Source organism: Danio rerio, chromosome 11 (assembly GCF_049306965.1).
Source record: "Danio rerio strain Tuebingen ecotype United States chromosome 11, GRCz12tu, whole genome shotgun sequence".
NCBI lineage: Eukaryota > Metazoa > Chordata > Actinopteri > Cypriniformes > Danionidae > Danio > Danio rerio.
In genome coordinates, this window is record NC_133186.1 from 38751573 (window position 1) to 38773494 (window position 21922).

General features: G+C 35.0%; 1 protein-coding gene and 1 long non-coding RNA gene across 2 annotated transcripts; one reads left to right on the plus strand and one right to left on the minus strand.

The window, feature by feature from the left end:
• Positions 1–128: 128 nt before the first annotated feature.
• LOC141376656 (uncharacterized) lies at positions 129–3976 on the minus strand. Its single transcript, XR_012387294.1, has 3 exons — positions 2895–3976; positions 2296–2702; positions 129–2179 (listed from the first exon to the last, which is right to left on the minus strand). It is a non-coding gene; the product is annotated as an uncharacterized lncRNA (long non-coding RNA).
• sypl2a (synaptophysin-like 2a) lies at positions 309–21483 on the plus strand. Its single transcript, NM_200667.2, is given in 6 exon segments — positions 309–524; positions 615–689; positions 11368–11486; positions 13637–13832; positions 15162–15341; positions 18208–21483. Coding segments are annotated over 6 exon segments (708 nt in total). The 5' UTR covers positions 309–509; the 3' UTR covers positions 18331–21483.
• The last annotated feature ends 439 nt before the right edge of the window (positions 21484–21922 follow it).

Genomic DNA, 21922 nt, shown 5'->3' on the forward strand with positions numbered 1-21922 from the left:
TAAAGTGGCCGGTGAGCGTATATAACCCTTATACTTTATAACCAATAACCTAATAACAATTAGGGAAGATGCTCAAATTTTACAATGTTAATTTTTTATATGTATAACAAGCATGATAGGAACATTTTAAAAGTTAATAAAATGTTTAATAACAAAAACATCAGTTTTTAATGTATTAATATTTTCCAACAAAACAATTATACATAATTCACTCCTAAAAACACAAACCTTTTCTTTTTGGCTCTATTTTGCGCATGTTTCTGCGAGGGTCTGGCAACACAGTGATACATTCGCTAGTGTGTGTGTCTCTTTAAGCAAGGGAAAGTTGAAATCACGTGTTCCACTGTAGAAAGTTTGACAAGTTGGTCGACATAAGTCCTCCGTTTTCCCGCTATCGAAAACCTTGAATGTCATTCTCTCGTGTCCTTTTCTTCTATTAAAAACCAAAATAGGAAACTAAACCGGAATCGAAGTGTTTTGTATCAGCGACAGCGTAAAACCACCCAAACATGGAAGTCGTGCAGGTAATAAACTATCAGCAGTTTAGCAATCTTCGTGTTTTCCGCTCCACAACGTCGATGTGAGGATTTCATCTTTATTTTCTCCATTTACAGAAAGTCATGTCGGGATTTAGTCTGGATTTGGGACCTGTGAAAGAGCCACTGGGATTTATCCGACTCCTGGAATGGGTGAGTTTTTACGATCAGTCAACAAGTCCATATTGTATACTTCAGCTGCAAAGTTAAATATGACAAAAATACACTGCTACTTATAGTTTTAAACACTATATTAGATGATTATATCGACGTACACTACTATTACACAACTGCGTTGTAGTCACATATGGTGCTGTTTTGTCAATAGGGGCCAACACCCATGTCAATATAATGTCAACTAGACCAAAACTAGCATGTAATCCATTATGAAGGTCATTTATATAGATGTACTCTTTAAGTGTACTATCTGATTGGGTATGTGCAGTAAAAATCCTCTCAAGCATACAAATGCATGCAAATTTTTACATGTCCAGCCCTGCGCACTGTCCCTTGAGAATTAAATGATGTTTACATTGCCAACGGTAGGAGCAACCAAGATAGTCCTGTTTGTCACATGCACATTAGAGACTCCTATGGTGGACTTTAGACTAATATCGCTTATATGCACTGCAAACAATGGCAAATCTAGGCTATAAAGGCTGTAAAACACACCTATCTGCAGGGCTCCCAGACCGATGTGTGTAACTAGGCCTGGAGTTCATTAACCTACTAAGAAATGAGGCTGGATGTGAAATTAACTTTTTGATTTAGGTGACTTTTTATGTCAGTCTGATCTGATTTTTGTATGTTTTGACCGATCTAGAGTGGAATAGAGAATGTCATTGAGGTAAAATAGGTTTTATATTCACACATTTGGACTTTCTCCTTAATATTTTCATCTCTTAATAATATTATCTCCTTTTTTAATTCTAAACAGGGAAATCATAATAGCAGCCAATGACTATTAAAGTACAACCTTGTTCACAGTCAATTAAATAGTGCTAATTTTGTGTTTAAGTCATACTTGTATGCGATTTCAGACTGAACATGCAAAGTAGAAGCTGCCACTGTTTAAAAATGAACGAATGTGTAAATCTAAAACCAACTTTACCTCAATGAGAATGTGGAATCTTTCCCTAGGAGGGGCATCTAAGCTACACTTGCCCGACTTGCGAGCTAAATATATTTGTTTGTTCTTGATTTAGTTGTAGACTAGACTGAAATTCTATCCAGCTGAACTGACTCTCTTCTAACTCTAGTTAAGAAGTTCGGGAGTAGAAGCCAACTGCCACAAACTTCAGTGATATGTGATGCTATAGCTGCGTACTCGCTGGCGTAAATATCCAAGGTCATTTTTAGAAACTATGTTGAATGCACAGAAAGGAATTCCAGCGGCTGCTACTGAACGAATAGCATGTGGTTTATTAGATATAATTCATTAACTGGATTGGTATCTCATTGACTTTGACTTGTGTAGTACATTATCCTTGTAATGCTGAATATGTCTCCTTCTGAGGTTCTGTTTACTCCTGGTTTTAAAGGGTATTTCACCCAAAAATGCAAATTCTGCCATTTGTTTACTCATCTTCGACTTGTTCCAAACTTGTTTGGGTTGCTTTCTATGGAGCACAAATGAAGATATTCTGGAGAATGCTGGAAAAATAAACGTCCATAATATTTTGTTTGTTCCTACTATGGATGTTGATGGCTGCTTTTTTTTTGTCCAGCATTCCTAATAATATTTTGTTTAGCATTTAACAGAAGTAATAGATTCTTATGACCACTTATGTGGGTGTACATTTTTAGGTGAACGGTCTCTTTTAAGAGGTTTTGTTTGTCAGTCTGATCAAGTGTATGACACTAAATAAGTACCGGTGTAAACCGGGTATAATGTGCCTTTATCATGTCCACTTTTGACCAATTTCAGTTTGGTTTCTAGTGTGAATGTCTTATTTTGTTGAATGCATTCAAAAGACACCAGCACACTGACCTAATTAAACATGGGTTGAGTTTTGGAATTGCGTTAGCCTGATGTATTTACCCAGATTTAAACTTTGCTGTCCGAAATCATACATATTCAGTTTTAGAGCAAAAAATAATAAAAAAACTGTTCTGACCTGTCCTGATTTTAACACAAATCCAGATTGTTCACTATTGTTTTGCTTCCTTTAAAGCAGGGGTGTCAAACTCAATTCCTGGAGGGCCGAAGCCCTGCACAGTTTAGTTCCAACCCTGCTCCAACACACTTGTAGGTTTCAAACAAGCCTGAAGGACTTAATTAGTTTGATCAGGTGTGTTTAATTAGGGTTAGAACTAAACTGTGCAGAGCTGCGGCCCTTTTGGAACTGAGTTTTACACCTGTGGTTTAAAGGGATAGTTCAGCCAAAAATGTAAATTTACTTACTCAGGGCTCAACAATAAGGACTGCCCAATGTCCTGGGGCCAGCATGCAAGACTCGGGCCAGTGCTACCTTGTCACTAAAGTTTAATTTGGCTGTGACTTTTTGTCAATTGTCAGTAATTGACTGTTTTCTCAACTTCAAGTGGTTCCAAACATTTGTGAGTTGTTGTTTTTTTGTATCTTGAACATAAAAGAGAATTTTGAAGAAAGCTAAAATCCTGACCCATATAATATAATTTATAGTATACATTACTATGGTATAATTTCATGTGGGTGTCTGACAACTGAAAATAGTAGCAGATATCACAGCCTCTGTTACTTTTTACCTTGCACTTTTGTGTTAACATTTATTATTATTTATTTAGGTTATGCGTTTTCACATTCTGATTCCAATGCCTGATTATTAAACTGTTAAAATGACTATAATTAAAGGAAATACTCTTAGGAATAACATATGATGTGTTTTTTGGAAGAGTGTACTTGCATTGTGATGATATTATATTGTCATTCTGGCATTATATAATGTGTGGTCTTAAAATAACAATAACATTGTTTATTGCAATATAATTTTGTGCAATATATTGTACAACAAAATATAGATGTCGTGACAGGCCTACTTGTGATACTTTTTGATTTGGTTCCTAATTTGGTTTGGTGTTCACACTGTCTTATTTAAGGCAGATCTACTATATGCAAGGCAAAAAAAAATCCGACCAAACTTAACAAACATCTAAAACGATGTTGAATGTGCTTGTTGCATTTGTGGATGTGATGGTATTTTTACCAATTGACATATCAAGAAAAGCTTAGATTTGTAAAAGAGAGAAACCATTTGTACAATTTCTCTGTGAAACACGTAAAAAAGATCTGCTGCAAGGCTGAGATGCACCTTCTTTAGTGATTTTTATTACCATTTTCTTGCCTGGCAGGTCTGTGTCTGTCTCAGATAGAGTATGCCAGACCCTTTGTAAACATTTGCACTTTGCACACAATTTTTCCTTTGTCTTTAAAAGTCATTATGCAGTAGATGCAAACATGCAAGGTGGCAGACAAAGGAGGAGGTGTGAGTTTAACACAGTAGTGTGTTGTTTTGGATCTCTTTCTATGGAGCACATGGAATTTCTGCAATTTAATCCACACTATTAAGGTGCTGCCTTCAAGTGGGAACAGATTTCTTCACAAACTCGTCTAAACACAAAGCACAGGTTCATTTAAGTAGGTGTAAATTAAACTGATATATCATTAAATTAAACTCTTCTTTTTCATCACCCATTATAGAAAATAAACTACCAATATGTTTTTGTAGATTTTATAAAGTCTTTCAAATCAGTTTTGGTCAGTTTAAAATGATAGTTCATCAAAAAATGAATACTTTATCATACTTACTCACCATCGAGTGCTCAAGTTTCTTCTGTTAAATACAAAAGAAGATATTCTGAAAAAAAAAGTTAAAAACCTAACCATTGACTTCTATTGTAGAAAAACAAATACAGAGGAGGTCAATGGTTACAGGTTTTCAGCATTCTTCAAAATATCTTCTTTTTGTGTTTAACAGAAGAAAGAAACCGATTAAGGTTTAAAACAAGTAAAGGGTGAGTAATTGATGGAATAATTTTCTTTTTTGGTGTAACTATTCCTTTTTTTTTACATCTTTATAGTATCTTTATTATTATTATTATTACTACTATTATTATTATTATTATTATTATTATTATTATTATTATTATTATTATTATTATTATTATTATTAATTAGTATTGATTATTTAATTCATATTGCTTATACCAAACATATAAATAAAGTAAATAATATTTTACTAGATATTTTTTCCATTTTTTTCGAAGTCACATTTAAAGGCTTAACTAGGTTAATTAGGTTAACTAGGCAGGTTAGGCAAGGTATTAACAATGGTTTGTTCTGTAGACTATCGAAGAAAATAGGGGCTAATAAATTTGACTTTAAAATGGCTTTAAAAAATTCAAAATTGCTTTTATTCTTGCCAAAATAAACCAAATAAGACTTTCTCCAGAAGAAAAAATATTATCAGACATACAGTGAAAATTTCCTTGCTTTGTTAAACATCATTTGGGAAATATTTAAAAAAGAAAAAAAATTCAACAGCGGGCTAATAATTCTGACTTTAACTGTATATACAAAATTTAAGATGTTGGTGTCTCCTTAAAAAAAATTTGATAAGGGCTTCAGAGTTTTTGGATCTGTTCTGGGTTTTGTTTAGTTGCAAACCGAATCTTTTCTATCTTAGGAGCATGTAAAAAATCAAAAACCCATTGCCGCTAAAAAGGGGGAACTGATGACATCCAATTCATAAGAAAAAAGATATCATAATGCGCTAAATGGTTTCATAGCACAAGTGTCGTTTTTACAGTATTTTTAAACACAAATGCAGCTTTAATGAGCCATAAGACCTCTTTCACAATCATAAGCATTTGACCAGTCATGTACGTTTATGATTTTTAGTGTAGGTGTAACCGGCCTCTTTCATTTTGTAAAAGTGCTTGAATGCGTAGGAGGATAAGGCTTAAAATATGCCTTCCTAAGCACTTTCTTTCAAATTATTCCAGAATTGCGAAAAAAAAAATATGAGGAAACAGCCGAGTTTGACACATTATTTTCTTGTAAGGCAAGAATGTCAGCCACTCCCTTTGAAATCAGCATGTGTCCGCAGTGCTGTTTTTTGCTTTAAACCACCACATCCCACATCCCATAAAGCAACAATAGGGAGGAAGAATGGGTTGCTAGCAGGTAAACTGACCTCTGATCACGTTCACTCCGGTGGCAAGCATGCTTCATTCACACAAAGGCACACTTTTGTAGTCACTTGCTTCATGTAGGTGTGCATTCCGCCGTGAACGTGGCATCGGCCCACCATGTGCTTGTGTTTGGTGCCAGGCATCCATAGTTTCCCCGCTGTGCTTCTCTGTGCAAAGCACCTGCAACACACACTGATCAGGAACGAAGCCAAAGTCTTGCCAGGGTGAAGATCATCACACACCCACTTCTTAGAAAGCTGAGGGATTTTCAGGGAAGTGAAAGTGTAGGAGTATTTTTAGGATCTTTTTGGGGTGCAATACTTACCAATGTTGTTTATTTAGAGCAGGGGTCAACAATCTTGTTCCTGGAGGTCCGGTGACCTGCAGGGTTTAGCTCCAACTTGCCTCAACACACCTGCCTGGGTGTTACAAGTAAACGAGAGCTGCATCCCAAATGGCACACTATACACTATGCACTCATGCACTATGTACTTATGCACTAACACACTCCACAGGATAGTATATGTAGTGTTGTCCCAGATGGCACACTAATGTTTTTTTACTAAGTGGAAATTTAAACCATTTCCCTGGTGACGTTTGATGGTTGCTAAATCAGTGAAATAAACAACCGAATTATCAAATAATACCTGCCGTGAGTATTGCCGCATTCACCATCGGGAGGCGCTATAATCACTCTCGTAGGAGAATTTTGCTTTCACCATCCAAAATAAATAGTTATTCAACATGTGCGTCCGATAGCTCCGCCCCTTCCGCTACGTAAGCAAACCTGCAGTCGTTGAGTGCGTGAAGTGTCCATCATTACACACTTCATTTTAGCGGCTGAATGAGTGCATCATCCGGGTAATAAAAGTGCACTTAATGTTTTTTGAGTTTTCAGTGTGAACACTACTTTCACTATTTATACTACAAAATGCCGTAGAATAGTGCATAAGTATGCGATTTGGGACGCAGCTCTTGGAAGACCTTGATTAGCTTGTTCAGGTGTGTTTGATTAGGGTTGGAGGTAAAATCTGCAGGACACTGGACCTCCAGGAACAAGTTTGGTGATCCCTGATTTAGAGGATCAAATATCTGGCTTAATGAGGGATTGAAGCAGTCGAGTGTCTCTTTGTTTTTTGTTTATAGTTTGGTTCGAGGGTGTGTTGATACAGATTTTGAATAGTCTCTTATAATAAATTGAATCATGGTTTGGTTGTATAGCACATTAATACAGACTTTGGTTAGCACTGTCATCTCACAGCAAGAAGGTTGCTGGTTCAAGTCCTGGCTGGGTCAGTTGGCATTTCTGTGTGGAGTTTGCATGTTTTCCCCATGTTGGTGTGGGTTTCCTCAGGGTGTTTCGGTTTCTCCCACAGTCGAAAGACATGCGCTTTAGCTGAATTGGCTAAACAAAATTGGTGTTTCACAGTACTGGGTTGCAGCTGGACGGGCATCCGCTATGTAAAACATATGCTGGATAAGTTGATGAATATATGCAGTGATGAATAAAGGGACTAAGCTGAATAAAAATGAATGAATTGTTTATCAATTAAAAGTATGTACAAATTTGATTACATTCCCATTGAATCTATATACAGGGCTTTCCCTGACTAAAGATTTTCTTAGTCGAGTAGTCGCTTGTATTTTAAATAAATTTTGATTAAGCCTACTTAAGCAAATGTAGCGAAACGGTTTGAGTTTAAGAGAATGTCATTTCTAACATGTTTTTCTATGTTCATTTCTATGTTGTACAGCAGGGGTCACCAAACTTGTTCCTGGAGGTCCGGTGTCCTGCAGATTGTAATCAAACACACCTGAACTAGCTAATCAAGGTCTTACTAGGTATACTTGAAGCACCCAGGCAGGTGTGTTGAGGCAAGTTGGAGCTAAACCCTGCAGGCCACCTGACCTACAGTAATGAGATTGGTGACCACTGTTGTACAGAAAGACTGTAATACTAAGCATAAAATCTGCCATTAAGAACTTGCACATGCAAAAACGGCACGAACAAATGGAAAAAACAACAACATGGAGCTTTGCAGAATATTTATTATTTGCTAATAAAATAAAATTATAACATTTACAAAAATAACAACTTAAGAACCTGTTGACTAGAACAATTAAAAAATATATAGTATAAATATTATATTTTTTTGTATTCATTCATTTTCTTTTTAGCTAAGAAACCCACGCCAACATGGGGAAAACATGCAAACTCCACACAAAAATGCCAACTGACCCAGCCGAGGCTCGAACCAGCGACCTTCTTGCTGTGAGGCAATCGTGCTACCCACTTCGCTGCTGTGCTGCCCTATATTATATTATATTATATTATATTATATTATATTATATTATATTATTTTATATTATATTATATTATATTATATTATATTATATTATATTATATAATATTATATTAAATTATATTATATTATATTATATTATATTTTGGGAATGGTCAAAATATATGAGCAATATCACACTCTTAGCAATGCGATATGCCTGTATATTGGCACTGGTTGGCTTGAGGCCGCAGGCCAAGTGCCTTAATGTCCCACCAGTCACCATATACAGCCTTATCGCACTGCTAATCATGTGATAATGCGTTTATACAACAGTTCGACGGCATTATCGTGTATATAAAGAGAAAATCAAACAAGGAGTCTCAAAAACCTTTTTGTAAGAGAAACTACTCTCTTCCACTGTTCATTCACATCTGCAGCTGACGTCAGAACAGCAGAAACTGATGCTCATTCTCAAACGTAACTTTAGAGCTAGTATTTGAATGATTCTCTAGCGTAATGTCTAAGGTGAGGACAAAACAGTTGATTTTGCTCACATTTTAAGATTATAAGGCTGAACGACATGAAATGTCATCAGTCTACAGAGATTTCCCAGTATATTTCTGTTGCAATCGGGAGATCATAATAATTAAACCCAAAAATGCCAAAGCAAAGTGAACACAAACAATACTGTTGTATAAATACAGCGCTGTAATGTAATATAATATTATAATGAAGTAATAAGGAAGACCTGTCAGTGTTGGTATTTTCTTCTTTCTGCATCCAATTTGAAACTTTTACTGCACAATAACAACTATTCAATCTTAAAATAAATAATTAATTCTAAATTTGATATATAATCTCAATTCAATGATTTAAGCTGTAGTTTGATTTAAAAAAAAAGTTATATATTTTAATTATTATTTCATGAGATTCACCATTCAATCGGCAACATTTTCCTAGGCCAGTGTTCACACTTGAGGGAAGTTCTGCATCCTACTATATTTTTTCCTGTTTAACAGCAGCTGTTTCTCTGAAGATCATTGTTTCTGAAATGGGGGAATCCACAGGGCTCGCTTCACTGACCGTACAGTCCTTGGAATTCTTTAATATGTAGCTGAAATGCAAAAAAGAAAGATTAAACTTTAACTCGGCTTAAATATTTGTGTTAAATTTCCACTGATTCAGCCTATGAGAAAAGTCATCTTAAAGTGATAGCACACCTAAAAGTGAAAGTTCTGCTCTTTTACCCACCATCAGTCCAATAAAAGAAAGTCATGTGGTTTAAACCAATAAAAAGGTGAGGGAATAAGGACAGAATTTCTGTAAATCTGTGCCTGAGATCTATGTTGTTCCTCCATTACACAATTTGGCTGTTAAAAGATCTCTTTTTCAAAAATGGTCACAATTTACCAGCAAAACACAGGAAAGACAGGTTCGCGTAAATGTCTGCAGAAACCATAAATCATAGCTGTGCTACTGTAGTGATTTTCACAAGTGTCTGCAGAAGTCTCTTCCTGTGTGGAAGTGGGGAGTTTGTAAAAGGAAAGCACTGAACCACGGGCCAGGATATCTGCGAGTCAGCCGGGGGAAAAGATTGAGGAATCATTTACAGATGGAGAAATTCTCTGCTTGAAGACAGTGCTGTTACAGGGATTTTTATTTTATTTTATAATTTATTATTTTTTTTTTGTTTAAAAAATATTTTTTGTTTTGTTGTTTTTTGTTTTATTTTTACGTTTGTTTTTGTTATTTTTGTTATTTTATTTTATTGTTTTGTTTTGTTGTTTTTTTTATTTAATTTAAAATATTTTGTCTTGTCTTTTTATTTATTTTTGTTTTTGTTTTTATTTATTTTTTGTTTTGTTTATTTTTATTAAAATGTGTGTGTGTGTATATATATATATATATATATATATATATATATATATATATATATATATATATATATATATATATATATATATATATATATATATATATATAATTTAATGGATTTTAATTTAATTTTGTTTGGTTGTTTTTTATTTAATTTTTAGCTATGTTGTTTTTATTTTATTTCATGTATTCTGTTTTTTTTGTTTTGTTGTTTTTTTATTTTATTTTATGCATTTTATTTTATTGTATGTATATTGTTTTGTTTTATTTTTATTTTAATATTTTTGTTTATTTATTTTTTGTTGTTTTTTTGTTTGTTTATTTATTTGTTTTTGTTTGTTTTTGTTGTTACTTACTTTACTGTCCACAACTGGAAATTTATCTTTGGCTTTCTCCAAATAATTACATCAACATCCACATCACATACATCACAAAAAAGTAACACTAATACATTTAATATCATTACATAAATCACATAAAAACGCAATTAACTATTCATACATAATTTTAAATAACTTTAATTAAAATTCTAATGGCAAAAATGACATTTGATTTACATTTTTCTTTACTTGAGGCTCCCTAAAACGTCTTTTTGATGGCAAAAGCTGAAATTTTATATTTAAGGGATGAGAACAATCTTCAAATTTTTATTTTTCTTCATTTATTTATTTATGTATTATTATTATTATTATCGTTATTATTATTATTATTATTATTATTCATTCATTTTCTTTTCAGCTTAGTCCTTTTATTAATCCGGGGCTGCCACAGTGGAATGAACTGCCAACTCATCCAGCACGTTTTTACGCAGCAGATGCCCTTCCAGTCGCAACCCATTTCTGGGAATCATCCACACACACTCACATATACTCGTACACTACGGACGATTTAGCCTACCCAGTTCACCTGTACCGCATGTCTTTGGACTGTGGGGGAAACCGGAGCACCCGGAGGAAACCCACGGGAACGCAGAGAGAACATGCAAACTCCACACAGAAACGCCAACTGACCTAGCCAAGGCTTGAACCAGCAACCTTCTTGCTGTGAGGCGACAGCACTACCTACTGCACCACTGCGTCACCCATTATTATTATTATTATTATTATTATTATTATTATTATTATTATTATTAATGTTATGTTTGTATTCATTAATAACTAATTTTAAAATGAAGACCCTATTTTAAAGGTGGACAACATATAAATTAGATATCTAAAAACATATGTACACAGTCAATCAGTACAAATGTTTTTGTCAGGATTTACTGAAGAAACGCAGTGAAATACTAGTGATGAAATAGCTGGGAAACAGATGTCATTGCATATGCGTATCAAGTTTTATTTTCAGAGACAAAATATGTGGGAGGAGAGATTTAAACTAATTATGCAATGTTAATGGTGCAATCCTAAAGTCATTTTGCTACTCTGAAAAGAACATTTTCAAATACACAGATGTCTTATAAAGGTTTTTTGTGTGCGTGTGTGTGTTTTTATTTTTAGGTTTTTACCATTTGTGCCTTTGCAACCACTGGTGGTTATGTTGGATCCACTGTTTTCACTCTTAAATGTCCAGACAAAGATGATGTTGATGTTACTGCTAATTTTGGATATCCATTCAGGTATAAACAACCACATTTCAATCCTATTTCTATACATTTTTACTATTAAAATGTTGTCTGGTTGAAAGTCATGCAATTAAGGAAGACTTGTTCACGCCAACAGTGAAAACCTTAAACAATTAGGGCTAGGCGATAAGGCAAAAATGCTATCTTGATAATTATTTTCCAATGTTAACGGTATACATTTCGATATAAGTTGTTATGCTTCCAGATTTAAAAGAGTATCCCAATGATGACTGAAGCCACAAATATAACATATTTTTGGCCGATAAATTTCCGGTAGCCGAAAATTTACATCTTGGTAGTCGAAAATTTTATATCAACACAATCCCATTTGTAAGAGTAACAAATAATAACTTGACTTTGAGTTGATCAATTGGAAAAGTGGCAGAAGGTAGATCTTTAGATCTGTTGAACTGCATCCCAATTATCACAAATACTGCAGAAGACCTATTGTAACTCAATCAGACCACAGATTTTCTCAGATATCAGTCAAGTTTGGTGAAGGAATAATCATGGTTTGGGGTTACATTCAGTATGGGGGAGTGCGAGAGATCTGCAGAGCGGATGGCAACATCAACAGCCTGAGGTATCAAGACATTCGTGCTGCCCATTACATCACAAACCATAGGAGAGGGCAAATTCTTCAGCAGGATAGCGCTCCTTCTCAAACTTCAGCCTCCACATCAAAATTCCTGAAAGCAAAGAACGTCAAGGTGCTCCAGAATTCGCTAGCCCAATCACTAGACATAAACATTATTGAGATGGAGGAGGCATTGAAGATGAATCCAAAGAATCTTGATGAACTCTGGGAGTCCTGCTTTCTTTGCCATTCCAGATGACTTTATTATTAAGTGATTCGAGTCATTGCAATGCAGATATGTATGGATGCAGTCCTCTAAGCTTATGGGAGTCCTACACGATATTCATTTTTTTCCACTGCACCATGACTTTATAAACTGTTTTTTATTATGTCTGTATTACTGTTAAGTGACAAGACTTTTGTCTAAGCAAAGTCAGACCTCACTGTCCTAATGAAATAATTAAAAATCAAGGCATGATCATGTTTTACTTTGGTAAAATAAGTGTAATCTAGAGGCCTTTGCCTTTCATATAAGCCACTTCTGATACCAAATGGTCAACTAGAAGTCAAGTTATTATTTGTTGTTCCTAAAACAAGACTTTTGTCAGGTAGTGTAGTCTTGCTGTGTGACTATTGCGTATACATGCATTGCTCAAACAATATACTGTGCAGCCCTAAGTTGAACCACTTAAGCAGGGTGCGAATTATGCATTCAGTAATGTTAGTTTGTGTAAATACATGCTTCAGTGAATCAAATTTATGTGATTATTTAATTTACTTATAATTTATCAATAATTAATAGCTATTTCAGGTCAAACTTTACAAACTTTGCATCTAATTTGACTTTACTTTTAGGCTACATGTTGAAACAAACACCGATTTTATGAGAAATCAGTCTTGTGAACACTTATGATGTCTATCGGTGCATTAGATCTGCAGGTGTCAGACTGTTGAATTAGTTTTTTTCTTGCGTAGTCTAATTCGCAGGATTATGCATTCACAATGGTATGAACATTATTGGGGTGGTCAAGTAGATATCTATTATTTTAATTAAAATGCAGATCAGACTGAACTTTTTCTCTGATTCAAAGGAAGCCCCCAATGCATATTATGTCAACGTCCTTCAGGGGGATCAAGCCTTAATTAGGGGAGTCAATTCCCCCCCAAACTCCCCTGTGATTTGCACCCTGTGTTTATGTTTTGATAATGTTTTTGGTTCCTTTTCTGAACTTCGACATTTCTGGATTGTTATCTATGGAGGATTTCATCTAAAATATCTTAATTTGTGTTTGAAGATGAACAAAGTTCTCAGGGGATTGGAATGACCTAATGAGTAATTAATAACCAAATTTTCACCAAACTTTTCTTTTACAGAGCTCAAACGTGATGATAAAACTAATGATCATGTGCATCGGTGTTGATAATAACGCAGTTGTCTTTATTGCTTTTGATGTGAACAAGCCTTAAACCATTTGCATGTTGACAGCCTTGAAGGAAATGAGTGTTATAGTTCTGTGCACTCAAATGATGGAAAAGCCCCAGTTAACATGTGACTTCCACTTTCTAGGCTTCCGAGTCACCCATACCTGATTAATCATTGCAATGGCTCCAAGAACACGACTTACCTGCAGGGAGATTTCTCATCCTCAGCTGAATTCTTCGTCTCTATTGGCGTCTTGGGTTTTCTGTACTGTACCTTCACCCTTATCCTGTACTTGGGCTACCAGCAGGTTTACAGGGAGTCGAACCGAGGCCCCATCATCGTGAGTCTTTGAATTATCAGTCAAAAAAACAAGATTCAGATATGAATTTTGTTTCAGTTATTATTGTGATTGTAAGTAAAATGCAATGTCCCGTTTTGGTGTGTGTATTAAACTAAAACTATTGCGTTGCCTTGCGCCGGGTGTATGATAGGGCCCATAGAGTTGAAGTCAGAATTATTAGCCCCCTTTGATTTTTTTTTTTTTTTCCTTTTTCAAATATTTCATAATTGATAATTAACAAAGAAGGACAATTTTGACAGTGTGTCTTATAATATTTTTTCTTCTGGAGAAAGTCTTATTTGTTTTGTTTTGGCTAGAATAAAAGCAGTTTTTAATTTTTAAACACCATTTTAGGGTCAAAATTATTCCCCCCTTTAAGCTATATTTTTTTCAATAGTCTACAGAACAAACCATCGTTATACAATAACTTGCCTAATTACCCTAACCTGCCTAGTTAGCCTAATTAACCTAGTTAAGCCTTTTAATGTCACTTTAAGCTGTATTCACCTTATTCTTCGCCGACGAGCAGGCGCAGCCATTTGAATCTGTTTGGCATGAGACTTTCGGTCTCATTCACTTCCATTCAATTTTAGACTTTAAAAACTGCTCGTTTCACTGTTTGATGTTGCAAATTGATATTTCCTTGTTGTATTATTCTACTCTGTCTGTATAGTCATGCAAACATTTGTTTGTAGAGCAAGTAGTTTGACAGTTTTTTGCCGTTATTTTTCCTAGTCATTTCTCCCATAGGCGAATGAATCGGAAGTTTTAAGACACAGGTGTAAAACTCAGTTCTAAAAGGGCCACAGCTCTGCACAGTTTAGTTCCAACCCTAATTAAACACACCTGATCAAACTAATTGAGTCCTTCAGGCTTGTTTGAAACCTACAGGTAAGTGTGTTGGAGCAGGGTTGGAACTAAACTGTGCAGGGCTTCGGCCCTCCAGGAATTGAGTTTGACACCCCTGTTCTAAGACAATCGCGAAAACAGGCGCACTTCCGCATTTTAGAATAAGGTCAATAGAAGTGTCTTAAAAATATATCTAGTCACATATTATTTACTGTAATCATGGCAAAAATAAAATAAATCAGTTATTAGAAATGTGTCATTAAAACTATTATGTTTAAAAATGTGTTAAAAAATATTCTCTCTGTTAAACCAAGATTAGGGAAAAAAATAAACGGGGGGACTAATAATTCTTTTATTTACATCTCTTGTTATATCTTCCTCTTGTCCTTCTGACAGCCTCTTTGTCAGATTATAAATTTTCTCCTGCAGTTCCCACAAATAAGCACTGATACCACAAACTGTGCTCTGTTTGTTCTCCAGGATCTGGTGGTGACCGGGATCTTTGCCTTCTTGTGGCTGGTTTGCTCCTCCGCCTGGGGGAAAGGTCTGACTGATGTCAAATATGCCACAGATCCGAGGAGGCTTATAATTCTCTGTCTGCCTGAAGATAAATGTGAAATAAAGAGTTACCCATCTGTAGGCCGTCTCAATGCGTCTGTGGTGAGTATATGAGTCTTAATTCGGCTCTTCTTTTGTTTTGTTTCTCAAATTAAAGGCCATTTAAAGTGCTTTGAAATCTGCATTTTTATTCGATGTTCAATGTAATCTCAACTAAAACCTGAAGAGAGGGTGGGACATATCACAGCCTCCTCCTCTTTTTGACAGGCAATAGCCTTTCATGTTTATTCAATCTTTGAATAAACATTCAAAAGTTAGAGTGGTTGAGATCAAGCACATCAAATGTGAAGTGTCTTGAAGGGGCGGGGCATGTCAGATACTAGAGGGCATTTGATTGGTCAGAAGATTTGATGAGAAACTGAAGTATGAGGTGACGTCAAAAAAAAAAAATAGTTGATCAATTTAGGCAGACAAATTGCAAACTTTAGATGTTTTATATCTTCAAAATGCGAATTTTGTAAACTTATAGATATCCTTAAAACTCCCATGAAATTAAAATAACGTTTTTTAGATGTTACTATCGTTATTGTTCGTTTTTAGGATATCTATGCTAGTGCGCTCTAAAACAGTGATAAAATTTGCATTTAGGAGATAGAAAACTGATATAAACATGTAATGCTTGTCATTTCCACCTAAATAGATCAACATTTATTCTCGTCACCTCATACTTTAGTTTCTGATCAAATCTTGACCAATCAAATACTCTGACATGCCCCGCCCCCTTCAAGACACTTCTCATTTGATGCGCTTGAGCTTTACCATTCCCACTGGCAGAGCTGTAAGAAAGATGAAACACTTGGATGTTTTTTAAAAAGGGGTGGAGCTACTCTATGTCCCGCCCTCTTTTGTTGAGATTACGTTAAACATTGAATAAAAAAGCACATTTCAAAACACTTCACGGGACTAACATACTGATACTAACATCTAAAAAATGTTTTTATTGTTTCACAGGACCTTTAGGCATGGTTAATACCTAGTTCATGATCTTGGGAAATGATATATTGGCTTTATTACAGTTGTTTTTGGTACAATTTTTGCTTGTTAAGTGGACACACTTATAACCTGACTACAACAGGTCAATTTTGCTTTCTGTTCCAATGCAATAGTTTTAATGAATTATTGGTAAATGTTTTATTTTATGAGGCCTGCTGTATGTTATTTAATGTACAAATGAACAATCTTTACATGATCTAACTATAAGTCTGGCTATTTAGATTTCATGGCTAATACTTCAGAATTGCATTTAGTGCATTTTAAAAGTTGTTTTCCAGAATGCAAGCTCAGTCAATTTCATGCTGTTTGAAACAACTTAAATTTGCAGTTCATGTATGCAAGTTTGACACTCAGTGGTTGAAATAGGTATTGCACTCTTGGATTAAAACATTTTCACTCTGCTCCAACTCTGAGGAGTCCATGCCAATGCAGGTTGCCAGATTGACATGAGTGTGCCTGACTATTGAGCCTAAAGGCTGATTTGAACTTTTAACTTCAAAAATTAAGCAATGGCACGCTAGAGAAGAAATATTTTCCATACTAAAAGAAGATTTTTTTCTTAACCAACACCTGAAACAAACACCTCATGCGCTTTATTTAGTGTTAAATGCTAATAAAGTGAGTTTGAATGCCATTTTACACAACATTTATTGCCATACTACTGAAAGCAGCAACAGATAGTTCACTTCAGATCTTGAAAATAAAATAAACCGTGTGAAATTGAGCTTTAGAACTGTGACTCAGTGCAAGCCAACAAATATTAGTTATTCAACATGTACATATAATACTATTAAAGGTGCTGTATGTAAGTTTTTGACTCATCTAAAGCATAAAAACATAATATATTTGCAGATATTTAAGAAACATGCAAAGTGAACAATCTTGTTTATCTAAAAAACTAAAGTCAAATGTTTTGCTTTGAAAATGTGTTTTCCTACGGAAACATCTGTCTGTGTTTTGGTTCTTTTAACCCCCCCAATGCCACTTCATTCAGTAAGGCTCTCAAAGCATGCGCTCATGACCGAAATGCGACCTACGGTGGACGGTAGCAGACTCCGAAATGAGATACAGATTCAAGCTTCACATGAGGTGGTTATTAATTAGCAAATAATATAAATATTACAAATGTAAACATTAGGTGAACTGGTTACATTGTAACCCCATGTCCTAACAACACTCTACGTGACTAGATTTGCAGTGATTAGCAGTTTGGCTGTTTGCACCAGACGAAACACGACAGAAATTTAAAAACAGCCATCCAGAAGCACAGAATATGCACTCACTCATGATATGGTAATGTTTATAATCCAATTAATACATATTAAACCTCTTTAACATTATTAAATGTTCATGCTGAATCACCTAATGTAACTTGCTCACCTAATGTTTACGTTCGTAATCTTTATATTATTTGCTAATTAATAACCTGATGTGGAACACTGAATCTGCGTCTCTGAGTCTGTTACTGTCCACCGCAGGTCGCATTTCAGTCACGGATACATACTTTGAGAGCCTTTCTGAATGAATGAAATATGCGGTTTTCTATCAAGCAGTGGCAGTGGGTGGGTTAAATAAACCAAAACAAAGACAGCTATTCCGGCACGTAACAAACATTTTTAGAGCAGAATCTCTGACTTTAGCATTGTTTTTAAGATAAACACGAATGTTCACTTGGCATGTTTCTTGAACGAGTCAAAAACTTACAAACAGCTCCTTTAATAATAACAGGGAATGGTTACTTTTCGGCTCAATGTTGCCAGATTTAGCAAAACGCTGCAAAAAAAAAAAAAAATCATATCGGCTTTTTACAGTCTACACATAGCCATGATCAATGTGACCTGTTTTCAGGAAAATGCGCTGAAAGTTTAACAAAAGTAAGCATTACATATACCCTTCTTTGTTCTCCCTCCTCTAGCTTTTTGGATTCCTGAACCTGATTCTGTGGGCAGGGAACTGCTGGTTCATCTACAAGGAGACTCCGTTTCACAAGCCGGCAAACCCACCAGTAAACGCAGAAGAAGGAGTTTCCTCTTCCTAATCAGACAAAAGCGGCTCCTTCCTCTCCTCTCCACACATCCATACAGCAGAGGACATCACCGTTTGTTCATGTCCACACACACACACACTGAAGAGAAACTACACTTTAATATGCAAAAGCTTCATGCAATGCAGTTCACTACTTATAAATGCAATAAGCTGAATTCATCATTTCTAGATGTTTGTTTTATCATTATTATTTTAGTGTCTGCTTCAAGGCACTGACAAAAGCAGGTCGTAAAAAAAATTGTATTTGATCATAGGTCTCCATCTTAAGTCCTGGAGGGCTGCCAAGTCTGCGCAGTTTTGCTCCAACCCTAATCAAACTAATTAAGGTGTTTAAGACTACTTTTGAACGCCTTGATTAGTTGAATCGGCTGTGTTGGAATACGCTTATCTGCGGCCCTCAGGGAATTGAGTTTAAGACCTATGTGTTAGATCAGGGGTGCCCAAACTCAGTCCAGTGTCAAGGAGAGTTTAGCTCCAACCCTAATCAAACATGCCTGAACAAGCTAATCAAGCTCTAAATAGCATACTAGGAACTTCCAGGCAGGTGTCTTGAAGCAAGTTAGAGCTAAACTCTGCTGAACACCAGCCCTCCAGGACTGAGTTTGCCCTGTCTATTAGATTAATATCAATTCGATGACATCTTTCAGCTTTATTATGCTTTTTGTTTTATTATTAATATTTCTAGTTGACAACCTACGATTTCACAACTCTAAAAATCCACTACAATCAGATTTTATGAAAAATGAGCACCTAAAACACTAGTATCACACTAATATCTAGCTCTAGACGTCGAAAGCTTGCTTTTCCTTGTAGTTTTAACTTCTATTTATTGGTGCCTTTTCATTTGCGTTCATGACGGGATGTTTTTTGCATACCCAAAACACACATCTGAGTTCTATTTGTCAAGTAAAGTCAAACAAAAGAAAATCCTCCTGATTTCAGTCATAATAATCTGATATTTAGCATGCAACCTTTTATTTTAAAGATGTTTGCATCAGTTTAAGTGCTATTTGGTTTAAAAAAAATAATAAAAAACACTACACCAAAGGCCATATTTCTTATGCCAACAGGAAAAGTCTGTTAATTATTCAACACTAGGCATTATTCAGCAGAAAGCAACTCAAATTCCTGGTGGGCAGCAGCTCTGCACAATTGAACAGCTTGATTAGTTGGATCCGCTGTTAGAATATGGTTGGAGGAAAACTGTGCAAAGCTGCGGCCCTCCAGGAATTGAGTTTGAGACCTATGTATTAGATCAGTAACATTTCAGTGACATCTTACAACTTCTATTGATTACAATTTTTAAATGATGACCTGCAATTTCATAACTCTAAATATCCACTACAATCAGACTTTCTAAAAAAATGAGCACCTAAAACACTAGTATCACACTAATATCTAGCTCTAGACGTCGAAAGCTCGTTGTTCCTTGTAGTTTTAACTTCTATTTATTGGTGCCTTTTCATTTGTTCATGATAGGATGTTTTTTGCACACCCAAAACAAACATCTGAGTTTGATTTATCAAACGAAAGAAAATCCTCCTGATTTCAGCCATAATAATCTGATATTTAGCATTCAACCTTATATTTTAAAGATGTTTGCGTCTGTTTAAGTGCTATTTGGTTAAAAAATAACTAAAAAAAGCACTACACCAAAGGCCATATTTCTTATGCTATCAGGAAAAATAAGTTAATTCAACACTAGGCATTCTTTAACAGAAAGCAACTTAAATTCCTGGAGAGCCGCAGCTCTGCAGTTTTGCTCCAGGCCTAATCAAAGGGCTACTCTTGAACACCTTGGTTAGTTGGACATGCTGTGTTAGAATAGGATTGGAGCAAAACTGTGCAGAGCTGCGACCCTCCTGGACTGAGTTTGAGCCCTATCTATTAGATTAATATCAATTCGGTGACATCTTACAACTTTAATATGCTTTTTGTTTTATTATTAATATTTCTAATCGACGACCTGTGATTTCATAATTCTAAAAATCCACTACAATCAGACTTTAGGAAAAACGAGCACCTAAAACACTATTATCACACTAATTTCTAGCTCTATACATCGAAAGCTTGCTGTTCCTTGGAGTTTTAACGTCTATTTATTGGTGCCTTTTCATTTACGTTCATGACGGGATGTTTTTTGCACACCCAAAACACACATCTGAGTTCGATTTGTCAAGTAAAGGCAAACAAAAGAAAATCCTCCTGATTACAGCCATAATAATCTGATATTTAGCATGCAACCTTTTATTTTAAAGATGTTTGCATCAGTTTAAGTGCTATTTGGTTTAAAAAAATTACACAAAAAAAAAAAAAACACTACACCAAAGGCCATATTTCTTATGCCATCAGGAAAAGTCTGTTAATTATTCAACACTAGGCATTGTTCGACAGAAAGCAAACACTTGTTTAATAGTTTTTTCTACTGTTCAGAGTAGCAATGTTGTCTTTTGTTTGTATTCAGCTGACTTGAAACTGTAAATGAAGCGTCACATGGGTTTATGTGTATATTTACAGCATCTGTGCATGTTTTACCATCTTATTTTTTACAGGAGAAACCTTTGTTGTATTGCATTCAGTTTGATCCTAAAAAAAATTGAGTAATTGTTCAATTACGGTGATTGTCTGTGTGCAGTGTATGATTGTTATTAGTTTAATTTTATATCACCAGTTAAACCTTTTTTATTATATCCTCTAGTAGTTGTTTCAAATGTAAGAGGAGCATTTACTGCCAAATCTGAATGTTTTAATCCAATAACCTGGTATGTGAATTTAGCTTGAATAGTAGACCATTGGAATTAATATAAAAAGGATTATAGCAATGTCGTTTGGGTTCATTAGTGATTACAAAGAGGAGAAAAAGTTAAAAGGGGCATTGTGGTCATCCTCATTTGGTTTTGACAAACATAAAAACGGGCCTTCGGTTGTTCTTGTTCTTGTGTTTTGTATCTCTATTGTGTCTCTAAGTTCAGAAGGAAAATCTCCAGAAGGGCTGTTTGCAGTTTTGGTTAGTATTAAAAGAGGAGAGCTGTAAATATATATTGGCTATTGGTTTGTGTTTTTATTTCGGAAAACAAACTGCTGTTTCCTACATGAAACCACTAGATGGTGGTGTTGTAAGCGCAATAAATCCATTGACTACTAACGCTGGTGTCTCATACGTGTTTCTTCAGAAAAATCGATTAACGCGAATTGCCTCTGCGCTTATATTAATTTAAACTACTAATTTAACCAGAAAATAACAGATTACGTACAGAATAAAATAATTAACAAATATATGCATGTATATTTACATTGTTTATATACAGTTGAAGTCAGAATTATTAGCCCCCCTGAATTATTAGCAACCCTGTTTATTATTTCCCCCAATTGCTGTTCAACGGAGAGAAGATTTCTTCAACACATTTCTAAACATAATAGTTTTAATAACTTATCTCTAATAACAGATTTCTTTTATCTTTTCCATGATGACAGTAAATAATATTTTACTTGATATTTTTCAAGACACTTCAGTACAGCTTAAAGTGACATTTTAAGGCTTAACTAGGTTAATTAGGGTAACTATGCAGGTTAGGCTAATGAGG